The sequence below is a fragment of the Pundamilia nyererei genome, unplaced genomic scaffold (genome assembly GCF_000239375.1).
Source record: "Pundamilia nyererei isolate P.nyererei 1_Seehausen unplaced genomic scaffold, PunNye1.0 scaffold00087, whole genome shotgun sequence".
Lineage (NCBI taxonomy): Eukaryota > Metazoa > Chordata > Actinopteri > Cichliformes > Cichlidae > Pundamilia > Pundamilia nyererei.
The window spans coordinates 2,550,649-2,563,354 of record NW_005187488.1 but is presented as its reverse complement, the minus strand read 5'-3'; the positions used below and the strand labels follow the sequence as shown (position 1 = coordinate 2,563,354).

The window sequence follows — 12,706 nt, the reverse complement described above, 5'->3', positions numbered from 1 at the left end:
ATTTTAAGTTGTAAAAAGTTGTCAAAAAATATTCCTCATATCATTACACCAACACCACCATCAGTTGATACAAGACAAGATAGATTCCTGAGAACTGTCGTTCTCTGGATATTTTCTGTTTTTCAGAACATTCTGTGTAATCTCTAGAAATGTTTGTGTGGGAAAATCCCAGTGGATCAGGAACATCACTGAGGTGCAGGTGAGGCATTCCTTTTCTTTCTGCTTCTGGCCATCTGTGTCTCAGTGTTATTCCACAACTTAGATGCTTTCAATACCTACACTCTAATGACACAAACATATAGGGCTTTGGGGCTACTTTATTTAACCTGTTAAGCCTCAAAGCGCTTTCTGAGCTTCTTGCCCAAAAACGAATCGACTATTTCTCTGCAATTACAAACTCTGTGTAAACATTCTTGGTATCAAAATAAAGCTAACACTTGTGAGATTTCATCAGACGTGGGAGGGACTGCGCGGCACAAACGCATTGACGTCGTGCAGCTCTCGCATATGCGATCTGCGTTAACTTGCTAAAGGAGATTTGACGTGTTAATGCGGTTATGGCGTTAACGTCATTTTAACGAGATTAATGCTGACAGCACAATTAGGCTACATCTTGCTTGTGCTGGGTTTTACACTGTTTGCATTCAGAACTGCCCTCGTTCTTCATGACATACTTTCAACAAGATGCTGGAAACTATCCCCTGAGATCGTGATGACAGCATCTCACAGTTGCTGCAACTTCCATGATTTGAATTTTCTGTTTCACCACATGCCACAGTTGCCCTTTTAGACTGAGCTCAGGTGACTGTGGAGACCATTTGTGTGCAGTGAACTCCCTGTCATGTTCAAGGAGCCAGTTTAAGATTATTTGAGCTGCCCATCCCTTTACATATGGAGTTTAGGCGATGCTTGGTACTAAGTTGCACAGCGTTAGTACAAAGTTGTCAAAAGATATCCCTCACAGCAACACCACCAACAGGCTGAACTGTTGACACAAGACAGGATGGATTCCCGAGAACTGCTGCTATCTTGATATTTTCTGTTTTTCCGATCACTCTGTGTAATCTCTAGAGGTGTTTGTGTGTTAAACTCCCAGTGGATCAGGAGTTCCTGAAATACTCAGACTACCACTACTACTAGTCTGTCACCATGCCTAAATGCTTAGAATTACTACCATGTGATCTGCATTGCTATACAGATTTAAACAGCAGCTGGGGTTGGTATTCATTCCTCCTTATTGAACAATTAAATTAAAGCTCTGCTTACAGTGGTAGCTGCAGCACTAAATGCATGAACCTCGCATGGGCATTCAGTGTGAAACTAATTCAAAATGCACAAAAATGTGTAAGTAGGTAGGGAGGTTAATGAGAACGTTCATAGCAGCAGTTAAATGTCAATCATCTGCTGTAAGATGGTTATGGGCTCTAGCTTAGATGTCACAGAATAAGTGATACTTATAAACATGTTGAGAAATGCCAATGACCTTTGAGTACAAAGAAGGAAATTCAAAGGACATGTTTAAGAATGCAGAAAACCTCTTTGTCATCCCTGTTGTGGGCGTATTGGCAGACATGAATTGCCTACTGAAATTCTACCTTGGACCACACATAAAGTGATGATAAATGCAATTATATGTTAAACTGTGGATGTATACTCATATGAACGACAAAGTATGGCCTTGGCAGCTTCCTGTGACACAACAAAACAAATCACAAAACTCATGTTAATGGGTGTTTAATGAACACTGAGCACACTACACAGGCAAAATGCTAATAATGAAACCACAATTAAACAGTGCAATAACTTCATAGCTTTTTATATTTTCTTTGTGATCCCTTAAAGATAGATGCACAGAATGGTGTTTCTGAGATTACAATGCTGAGGCACCCTGTGTCAAAAAAGAGGTTATTGGACCCAGTTAAATCAAATATGCTTTTTTTTTTCTATGCTGTGAATATCTGGCCACATACAGGTCATCATCATGTGTCTTGTTTTAAGACAGAGCTCTAGTTTTCAGTTAAATTAACACCACCCTGACAGTAAAACAGGAAATCTTGTCTTCAGAAAGCACACTAACCCTGCTAATTAAGTGGCATCAGTACAGTTCAGAGGACTGGAGCACAGTCAGCAATGCTGTGATTAATTCGCAGCTTTTAATTCTACAAATGTACAAACGTTTCTAATGAAGTCACAGCAGTACTGTTGAGAAGCACCTGTTTCAGCTGCATTTTGCTTGCAGATTTGTGGGGATCAGTGAAGTGTAGTGGGTACGCAAAAGACACACATGCACATTGCATTTTATTCAAGTTAGATTTTTGAGAAGCCTGTATTATCTAAGAATGACAGTGTTTACAGTATTCATTGTTCCTTGTTTTGCACTCTGGATTTACTTTGAAAGATATAGATTTTACAGCAGTCTGTGATTTAATTAGACGTAAGGCCGTTTCTGTTTAACAAAGTGTTTGCACAGGTCTGGCAGGATGAGTGTTGCGGGTTTCGGATGCATTGCAAGATCATCAAGGTCCTGTGAAGAAAAAAGACCTTTTACTGATTGATGGTTTCATAAAAGTGTTTCCTGTTAAGGCATGGGTCTCTGTGTAAAAAAAGGAGCAGTAAAACACACTTGATGACTAACAACTGTCACATGATGTGATGCTTTGATCTAAGACCACTATTCCAGATTCATAATTAACTTTGATGTCATGAAACTTCCAAACACTGAACATTACGTACTGGTCATTGTCTGTACAGGTCCAGTGAAAGCCTCTGGATCGGAGGATTTGGATCAGGTCTACAATGGATCCTTGACTACATGACTCTCTGTCAAAGAAAAAAACAACAACACAAACCTCTCAGGCCCACTGCAACTTTCTGATAGGTTGCTATTCACAAGCTTTAAAGGATAACAATGTCCCTAAGCAGTAAATCATATCAGTTATTTGCCAAACATAAAGACAACCTTTGGGCTGTCACGCCCTGAAAAATAGTTATTCTCTCATTTAAGTTCAACTGTGTTGCTGTTATACAACTGCATGATAATATATTCGGATCACTGAACTATAGTGAGGTCATAAATGATGGGTAACTGAGGGTTTCAAGCTTTATAACATGTCATCCTATCATCATAGCAGTTAAGGTGCTAATTAATGGAATTTGGACAATGTGAACTCATCAGTAGTTACTTTTTTAAAACACAAGAATATCCTTTTATTATCCTCACATATGGGGTCCGTCTAGACTGGTCACCACCTTAATGTTGACATAATTCACCCTTTGTGGATCCAGACTGTCCAGTTCAACACTTCCAAACATGCTGCATGAGAAAAAAGATTGATTTAATCTGTAGTTCAGAACCTGCACCAACCTACTGAATTATTCATTATTTCTTACCTTTTCCTATTGAAGGCATTAACAATAGATCCATTCAGTAAGATAGTAATGTTGCCACACGCCATCTCTGCAAACTAGCAAATGGATGAGGAAAATCACAGAAGAGCAATAAAGCACTACCGGTTTTGGAAAGGTAGATGATAAATAACACAGCTGTTTGCAGAACAGAGATGGAGCCATTCCAGAGTTTGGGTATTAAACTCACATTTTGTGAAGCTTGCCTCCACAGGGAATAGACCGGATGACTTCGACAGGCCGACCACTCCGGACAAGAGCTGAAATCAAAACCTGTGTCAAATTCACAAGTGTCATTACTTGAGATATGAGATATTCAAGAAAGACATGTGCTGTGTTGACATGCAAGAAGACTAGTTATATAAGAAAAGTCTTAAAAGTTCTGCAAAACGTTTGGGAACACAGCTGCAGCTGTCTGAGTTATAATGCTTTTGCTGAATCCCGTTGCTACCAAACAATCTTTCTTAATTTGTTATCATTCAATCCACGTAGCGATGTTTAAAGCAAGAGTTTGATACCACTCTTATGCTTGTGTGGAAATTATGAATCTACACCCAGCAGTTTGCTAGCTTTGTTTATCTAAAAGTGTAAAGTGAAACAGCTAAACAAGGAATATGGGTGCCAGACACATTTCATAAAGGGGCTATGAAAGCAGGGAATACAAATTCACCGTCTGGAGAGGCTGAGACTGGGAATCAAACTTTGAAGCTACCAACTTCAACACCTCACTGGCTGCTTTATTACATACACCTGTTCAGCTCATTAATGCAAATCTAATCAGCCAATCACATGCTGCCCATCGTGCTGCCAGCAGCCACCATCTCAAACTGGCTTCTTGGACTCAGCAATGAGTTCACTGTACTCAAATGGCCTCCACAGTCACCAGATTTCAGTCCAATAGCGCATCTTTGTGTTGTGGTGAAGAGGGAGATTTGCATCATGACTGTGCAGCTGACAAATGTGCAGTAACTTTGTGATGCTATCATCATAGCACGGACTTTGAACAAGCGGTTATTCATCTGGTTTTGGAAAAGCACAGCGCTGACCCATCACCTCGCTCAGAATTTTATATTGATAAATTTGCCTTTTATCTCCAGAACCAGCTTAGAGTGGCTGTAACTAAACATAATGTTTTAGATACATGTTAATTAACATCACATGCGCTTTACTTATACAGCTCTAAGAAATAGCTTTTCCTAGAGTTTGAAATAAAATTTAATTACATAACGACGCAGTTGAAAATTCTGTTTTTGTACTGTTGGATCTTTTGCTACCGTTGACACAGCTGATCATGGTCTCCTGATTGAGAGACTAAAAACTTGGGTGGGAATCTGCTTTTCAGTTTGTGTCATCTTCTGCCACTTTATCTTGTGGTGTGTCCAAAGGTTAGGTCCTCAGGCCCATCTTATTTGCCTTGTCTATGCTTTCACTTGGACACATCGTCAATACCTTTGAAGCCATCTCATACTACTTTTTTTATACAGATGATATCCAGTTGCAAATGTCATTCAAACCCCAGAATATAGCTGCCCTTTATGACTGCATTAATGTTAGAAAGACGTGGATGGCAGCCAAGTATCTGTCCTTCTTATCTGTGCCCATGCAATTTCACTTTCAGTTCTTCTAACTGCCAGAAATGTTGCTTCTGATCGGGTAGTCAGCTTTGATAAGCATCTTGACCGTCACTGCCCATCTTAAACACAGTGCTCTAAAAAAGATTTTGCCAGGAAGGGTCCCGATTTGCATATTTGTCATACTTACGTTTCAGATAATAAATGAATAAGGGGGCACTTTTCACAACACTCTGCATGAATTGCGAGAATTGCAATCAAGCATTTGTGATAAAGGAATTTTGGTCCACTCTTCTTTGCAGAATTGTTTAAATTCAGCACATTGGAGGATTTTCCAGTATGAAATGCTTGTATTTTTTTGTTTTGCTTGTTGGTTTTTGCTGTTGCGTAACTCAAATGTGATTGAACTTCAAGGTGCCAACTGATGGCCAGAAATCCTCCTTTAGGATTGTCTGATGGAGAGGATGGAGCCTCGCTCCATCACACCACCACCACAAAGCTTGACCATTGGTATGATGATCTTTTTATGAATTGTTGTTCAATAATATATAGTGAGAGAAAATTCTAATATTAATATGTATGTAAAATTCAAGTATTTACTTGATTTTTTTTTTAATTTACTTGGACCAATTTAATGCAGCGGCACCAAACCTTGGGGAGGTCAAAGCCTTTTATGTCTCTGATCATTTTTCTCGTGAAAATAATTAAATTACACAATCGGAAATGATTTCTCTCTTGTTGAAACAAAACAAAATAAAAAATACAATACAACACAAAAAACCAAAACACAAACATCTACCAGAATCCTCTTCTTGGCCACACCAGATGAGATCGTTGAACATGTAGCCAACCAGCGTGTCTTCCAGTGTCCAGAAGTGACGAAAAACTGCAGCATAGCTGTGCATCAGTGTCCTGGTTTTGCTCCAGAAGAGGAACTAAGAAAAAAAGGTAAATACAAAGCAGGTTAACAAAAAGACTAGACTTTAAAGTAGCATAATTATATTAATATAAATAAAAAAATGTATATATAAGGCACCAAAATGCCAACACAGCTCACATTATCACAGGGCCAGATTTGTGGCATTGCGTTAAACATGTGAAAATAATCCTCGACGGTCACATTGCAAGAAGAATGACTGACAACGGCCTCCTCAAACTGCCTCCAGATCTCCTCACAGTCATACCTACACATAAAAAACAGAATATGACTTTAAGCTTTTTTTTTTAGATGTGTGGCTTTTAAAGGGACAGTTCGCTGAAAGTCAAAGTCTTTTTTATTATTGGCCTGTCGTGCTATTTTTTTCATTATACATGAATTCGGCATGAACTGCACAGCTTTAGAGATATTGGCTTTATATCTGTCACAGATCTTTGTTCAGTCTTCCTCCCCTCACCCCCAACCGGTCGTGGCAGATGGCCACCCCTCTGTGAGCCTGGTTGAGCCAGAGGTTTCCTCCTGTTAAAAGGGAGTTTTTCCTTCCCACAGTTGCCAAAGTAGGCTCGTTGTTGGGGTTTTCTCTGTTTTCTCTGTAGGGTTGTAGGGTCTTTACCTTACAATATAAGTCATGTCGAATTGTTGTAGTGATTTGGCAATATGTAAATAAAGTTGAACTGAACTGAACTGAAATGTAGGACTTCTCTTGAATACAGTGGAACTAAATGGCACTTTCCTTGTAAACTTGGGTGCATTAATATGGCAAACAACTGTATGATTAAGCAATAATGAAAATAAAAGCCTTTGATGGATTTATGTCATGATTTGGGGAAAAAAGGAGTCTTATTTGGATTCACCTGTATATTTTAAATGATTTGTTGACATTCAACTCCTGCATACCTTTGGAATAATGCAAAGTTTTATTACTTATGTGGGATTCTTTTTGAAATGAACAAAAGGAAGGAAGGAGAGCCAGCAGTTACTGTGGCTGTTCCTTTATTCACAAGGGTTCATCAGGAAGCTCTGCCTTGTTGATTCGGTGAAATTTTTACACAGATGTTCTTCCTGACACAACCACAGTTAGATTAGTGTTTCCTCCTGGGATTAAACGAGGATGTTTTGCTTGTTAGGCAACTGTGTAAACGGTTACACTATGAAATTACACAATGAACAAAATGCAAACAAAAATTCAGTAACAGTGCTTTACACTGCTAAAGTGTAATCCATGTGCCTCAGCCTTTTAAATCTGCCATGAATAGCCTCAATAGCGATTTGTTTTTGTATACTTTAAGTAAGCAGTGAAACATATTAGAAATTCCCATGAAATTTCTTTGCAAAGCATGTATATGGCCTTTGTCTCAGCTTCTTTCATCCTTTCTAAAAAAGTCAAACCGATAAAAAGAAAGGAACTCACTAAACATCATTTATTGAACGCCACATCAAAACTTCCCTTCATTTGTACTTAACGCTAGCTTCATAATGTGCTGTCGATGACAGCCCAAACTCTTTTGCTCTGGCCTTTAGGAGCAAATCAGCACTTTCAAGCTCTGAGGCTTGACTCAAATCACAGATAAGTTGTGAATTTATGACAAATCTGCAAACTGATTCCCAATCAAGACTGGAAATGTTATGACATGACAACAGATGAGTCCACATTTACCTTAAGCTGGGGTTAACTAGTGTGGTGTAAGTGTAACACCTCCCAACCACAATGTGTTTAATGTTGGGGGTTGTCCCGAGCTGTGCTCTGAGTTGACTCGGACAGAAGTGAAGCGTAATAAAACCTTTGAAATGGAGAAAGAGATAAAAGAAAAAACGGTGTAATCTATCAAATTTCGGAGCAGCACATTTAAAGGAAGACAGAAAAAAATGTAGGAATATCAGAAAGAATTGCTTACAAATTATGATGCTGGTTATTGCAAAGGACACAGATGTTTTTGTGACAGTGACAACTTGCTGTGCTTCAGTGCTCTTCAGTAGAGATTCGTGTTTATGCATTTTTATTTTCCACCTATAGAAGAGTCAAAATAAATAAATAAATAACTTATATCACCTTTGATGCAAATCAACCTCACATAAATAGTTCTATGGTAAATTATATTGTGTCATGCACAAAACAGCTTCCTCAAATCTTAGACAACAGTTATATCAGTGGATCAAACTGAGCAGCACACTGACAAAAGTAAGTCAAGCACTGACTCACCATAGGTTAAATTTCTAAGAAACAAGATAGCTCATGTTAAGGCAACTCTAAATCTATATATTTAAATATCACACACAGTAAGATCATCACCTACAGGCTGTAGCGACAATCTTAAAACCTTGTGTGAATAAAAATGAAAAAGTGTAGACATGCTCACTTACTTCTTTCATTGCATAAATTCAAACTGCAACAAATGGCTCCATGGCTGTGACGCTGTTGTTTGGCTCCGGTCGGATTTTTGCCAACTGGAGTCAGAATGTATCCTCTTTCCACAACATGCTCAAAAGCCTGGTCTTAATGGGTCGGCAGCACATCCCATCTACAATTGAGAACCCTTTTTAAAAAAAAAAAAATAGAGATGTGCATGTGTTTTTTTTCCTTCCAGGCTCCTCTTGTGAAGAGTAGATCCACATGACTCTTATTATAGTGGCGTTAGGAATCTTGATAAACACAGAGTGCAGTGTTCTCTGTGGCATGGCTCCCCTGAGCTAGAGGGCAAAATATGTTGCTGTTTATGTCATTGGACATATGTGAACTTAGTTGTAAGGGTTTAAATAAGCTTTTATCAAAATAAGCCTGACGTAAGAAGTGAAAATAACTGTCAAATAGCCAGATGGGTGAAACTTTTCTGGCAAACAGATACAGAATAAGAAGCTTTATTAATTTTCGGAAACTTTGATCTCTCATGAGTGTGCAGTTAGATGTCTATGGGGTGTAACATGATTTTATTGCAACATAAACATCTGACGCGTCTCACTGGATAGTGCAACAGTTATGAAACATGGGAACATTGCAAATAGTGAAAATCTACTGCAATGTAACAGTTTTGCAGTTTACTACTAAAAAAATTAAACGAATAAATCATGCAGAACCTAAGGATAAAATAGTGTTTAAGTTTGTTGCAATGCTGCTACTTTTATGAATGTAACATAACTTTATTGCCTGGTTTTGTTACTGATTCATGATACTTACAGTTTGAGTACTTTACAGTTTTTATTAGGCCTCTTGGTCTGACTGAAGAAGGAATGTAAAGTATGTGGTTAGTTTTCCATTTCTGGCAGTAACACCCACTTTACTCCAGACTGAAATATCTCAACAACTATTCCCCGACTTTACCTTTATGAGTCAGACATCTGCCCCTTCACTTGCCAGCTACTTGGATGGACTGACATGAAATATGCTGCAGCGTCCAGGTTTTTTCATTTACTTACTTTGCGGGTTTTTTTGCTAACTGGAAAATTCCACCAGCTAAACACGAACATGACTGTCATCATGAGCCCAAACTAGCCCAAGTTACTGTTGTACCCATTTAAGTTTGGAACCATTGTTCCAGTTTTATTTGAGGAACTGATACATTTCACTTCTGTTCCCATACTGTTAGCCAAAGTGACATAGTTAATATTAAAACCATAAATACATGGTGTAAAAGTCTTGAGCCATCACCCATTACTTTATATTTTTCTTCCAGGAACCCAAACTTTAATGTATTTTTTTCTAAAGTGTAGCCATAGTTCTATTTCTGAAGGTTCTTAAGTTCTTCTTTGGACATTAGTTGCTTTTTAATTGTCAGCCCAGTCCTTTTAAAGTTTTTTAAGCCAATTAACACTGAACCATGAGTGATTCAAGCACGAAAAAGGTACCTAACGTGAAAGGTGCCTGCAAACATCCCATTTAAAATTTATCTTTAGGCACTTTGTTATGTGCAGCTTTTTTTTTTAGTTGGATATACAAATAAACGCCATAGTGGAGGCATAAAGTAATATTTTTGCAACAGTATTGTGAGCCCCAAAGAGCTACTAGCAGAAAACATGGCTCATCTTTGCATGGTTTTCTCAGTGTGTGCTTAAAAAATTGAGGAAAGTGAACAAGTGGAAGACAAAAGAAGAGATTTCAGGCCTAAAAACCATCTACAGTAGATAAACACTATCTGTAAGTCGTACTCTTAAGAAATAAGAAAAAACCCAGCAAAGACCTAATGCATGACTCGAGAGATGCATCTGGCCTTTCTGCTGAAGGCTCATCAGAAATGGTCCCAGTGACACCATGACAATGGTCCCAAACACACTGCCAGTGCAGTAAAAGCGTATCTGGGTAGAAGTGATGGATTGGCCTCCCCAGAGTCCCAGTGTCAACATTACTGAATCATGGAAAAGAACAAAAGAAACTGCAGAAATATTCCTGAATACTATTTAAAGAAATTACAAAATAGCTTGCCTAGAAGACAAAGGCTGTTTCGAAGAATAAAGGTGGTCATATCAAAAACTGACTTTCAGCTTGTTACAACATTGTTTCACTGATTTTTAAATGACCTGTTTGCTATTAATATTGTCAAATACATGAACAGTCTTAATGGCAATCTTCTTGTCTTGTACACCGAACGATGTGAGAACTTCCAACAGTGACACACACTGATTCTATTTAACGTTAATATATGCAGCATCCACAGAAAATATGTAGAGAGCTGGAAAGTATAATGCATCCCTAACTGTTGCCAGACATTCACATTAACTGCTTTAAGAAAATGATGATTTTCAATTTCTGAGGAAAGGGTCACTTAAGGTTAAATCTTTAAGACAGTATGAATGAGGTTGTGCCCTCGTGCCTCTCGAGCTAATTGCACTGTTGGCACTCTGCACGTGACTGCTTGAGCTTAATGATCCAAAGAAAGACAAATGCTGAGAAAATGATGCTAAACAAGGCCTAAACCTAATCCAGATGTTAAAGTAAGAGCTGTGAGCTGTGAAAGCTGCAGATAAAGAGCAAGCACTAATTCCATTCCTACATCAAATGTGCCAATATTTCTTGAAGCTTGCTAAAATAAAAGCAGACCAAAAATAAATATTATTAAATACAGACTACTTCCTTCTGTGCTGCATTTAAAACAGAATACAAAGCAGAATAATCCAAAATCTCTTACATAGATATAGAAAGTTGATTAAATTACCATATTTTATGCCATGTTTTGGAAGAATTAACATTTTAAAACTGCGCTCTCATCAACTTGATGTGGGTTGTAGATTCTGTAACAACTCACAGAAATATGTCGGTAACAGTTATTTGCATGCAGACAGTCAGTCTAGCGATAGCTCAAGAGACCACAATTTGTATTCTCACTGCATTCCACTCCCCCCAATGAGGACGGTATTATTTGGCAATTTCTTGCCCTCTTGAGGTAAGGCGCTCCTATCTGAGAATGTGAGTTAGTGTATGGAAATTAGCTGTGGGCTAGAGAGGAACCAGTGCTATAAGGAGACATTATCAGCTGAGTAATTTACTGGCTGACAGGGTGCAAGGGTTGAAGTGTTAACCTGTGTCGAGGTGAAGTGTCACCAAGCATGACGCTGAAGTCTAATTTGATCTGTGTTTGCTGCTCTCTTCAGCAGCGGACCTATGGGATGTCCTATTAAGTATGCTCTTCTTCTTCTCTCTTTTTGTGTGAAACTGAGACTCAAGATGCACACCCTGGACTTCCGAAAGCGCTTTAACAGGGCGGCTACTGCAAGCATAGTTACAAAACTTTGTGAGATGCAGATAAGCAGGCATTTCCTTGGATGTATGAGGCTGCCAATTGTTTTGGATAAGTAAAGCTGTTTCTCAAGTTTGAATGAGAGGAATTGCATTCAGATGTTCACTTTAAGCTTTTCAGGCCAGACTAAACAGAATCTGATGTGGACCATTAAATGTAATTCACAATTAGAATTTGCATGCAGCTGAAAAGCAAAACAACAACAACAAACAATTGAAAAAAAAAAACCCTTAATGTTTGAGGAGTTTACCTTTCCTCATGAGAGAAAGTGCTCTTTCTGCTTGCTGCGTCACTTAGAGTGTTGCTGCTGCCACCTTCTGGCCTAAAAGGGCGCTAAATATTTATTGGCTGTGATCGATACTAAGAGTGTAACACCACGTCAGACTTTCAGAATAGTAGTATAGTCAAATTTTCTGCTTTAATGTATTTCGCAGATATTTCCAAAGATCTAGGTCCAGCACCTGACCAAATGGTGTTCAGACAACCTGTTCCCAAACACCAGCAAGACTAAGGAGGTCATTACAGACACATGTTGTGTCCGGAAAGAGACAACATGCTCCTGTCTGTCCTCAGACACAGGCAGGAGGTGGAACAGGCGAACAACACTAAGTTCCTGAACATTCACATCACAGCTGACCTGACCTAGCCTTACATTAATATTGCATATACTGTTTCCCTATTATGTGATATTATTTATTGTATGTTTGTGTGTTGTAAATGCTGTCTGATTTAAGTTGAGAAGTAGTGCAAAGAATTTTGCTATGTGACTCCATAATGACAATAAAGCATTCTGAATCGGTTTACCTCCATTAAAAATACATAAATAGAAAATGAAGCTGGGTGTAAGAAATATGATCTCACATCAATTTGGAGTGAAATGACACTATTTCAACTGATTTCTGTCATTTTGCATAGTGAGTTTTATTTCGCGTGAAAGCAAAAGCACCTTGAACTGTGTTCTTTGTATTCGTTATGCCTTGTTTGCAGTGCTTCATTGCCTTTATACTTTTTAAGCCGGCGAGGTCAGTCTGGGGAATTATACTTATTTACAGTTAATATTTATTTTA

General features: G+C 38.4%; 1 protein-coding gene across 1 annotated transcript; it reads right to left on the bottom strand.

Annotated features, from left to right (window-relative positions):
• Nucleotides 1-1,870: 1,870 nt before the first annotated feature.
• On the bottom strand, nucleotides 1,871-8,438 carry LOC102193106 (ADP-ribosyl cyclase/cyclic ADP-ribose hydrolase 1-like). Its single transcript, XM_005738915.1, has 10 exons — nucleotides 8,275-8,438; nucleotides 7,809-7,921; nucleotides 7,571-7,694; nucleotides 6,034-6,160; nucleotides 5,776-5,911; nucleotides 3,596-3,678; nucleotides 3,391-3,464; nucleotides 3,221-3,313; nucleotides 2,734-2,820; nucleotides 1,871-2,524 (listed from the first exon to the last, which is right to left on the bottom strand). Exons 2-10 carry the CDS (start codon nucleotides 7,906-7,908, stop codon nucleotides 2,425-2,427), a joined length of 924 nt encoding a protein of 307 aa, XP_005738972.1. The 5' UTR covers nucleotides 7,909-7,921; nucleotides 8,275-8,438; the 3' UTR covers nucleotides 1,871-2,424.
• Nucleotides 8,439-12,706: the final 4,268 nt, after the last annotated feature.

What these genes read in the sequence shown, in the direction of transcription:
- LOC102193106 (XM_005738915.1), bottom strand. Translation starts at nt 7,908, where the DNA reads ATGCATAAACACGAATCTCTACTGAAGAGCACTGAAGCACAGCAAGTT. An exon ending in CTAGTTAACCCCAGCTTAAG is followed by an intron (nt 6,161 to 7,570) that starts GTAAATGTGGAC and finishes TTTTATGTGTAG; the next exon opens with GTATGACTGTGAGGAGATCT. An exon ending in AAATCTGGCCCTGTGATAAT is followed by an intron (nt 5,912 to 6,033) that starts GTGAGCTGTGTT and finishes TTTTTTTCTTAG; the next exon opens with TTCCTCTTCTGGAGCAAAAC.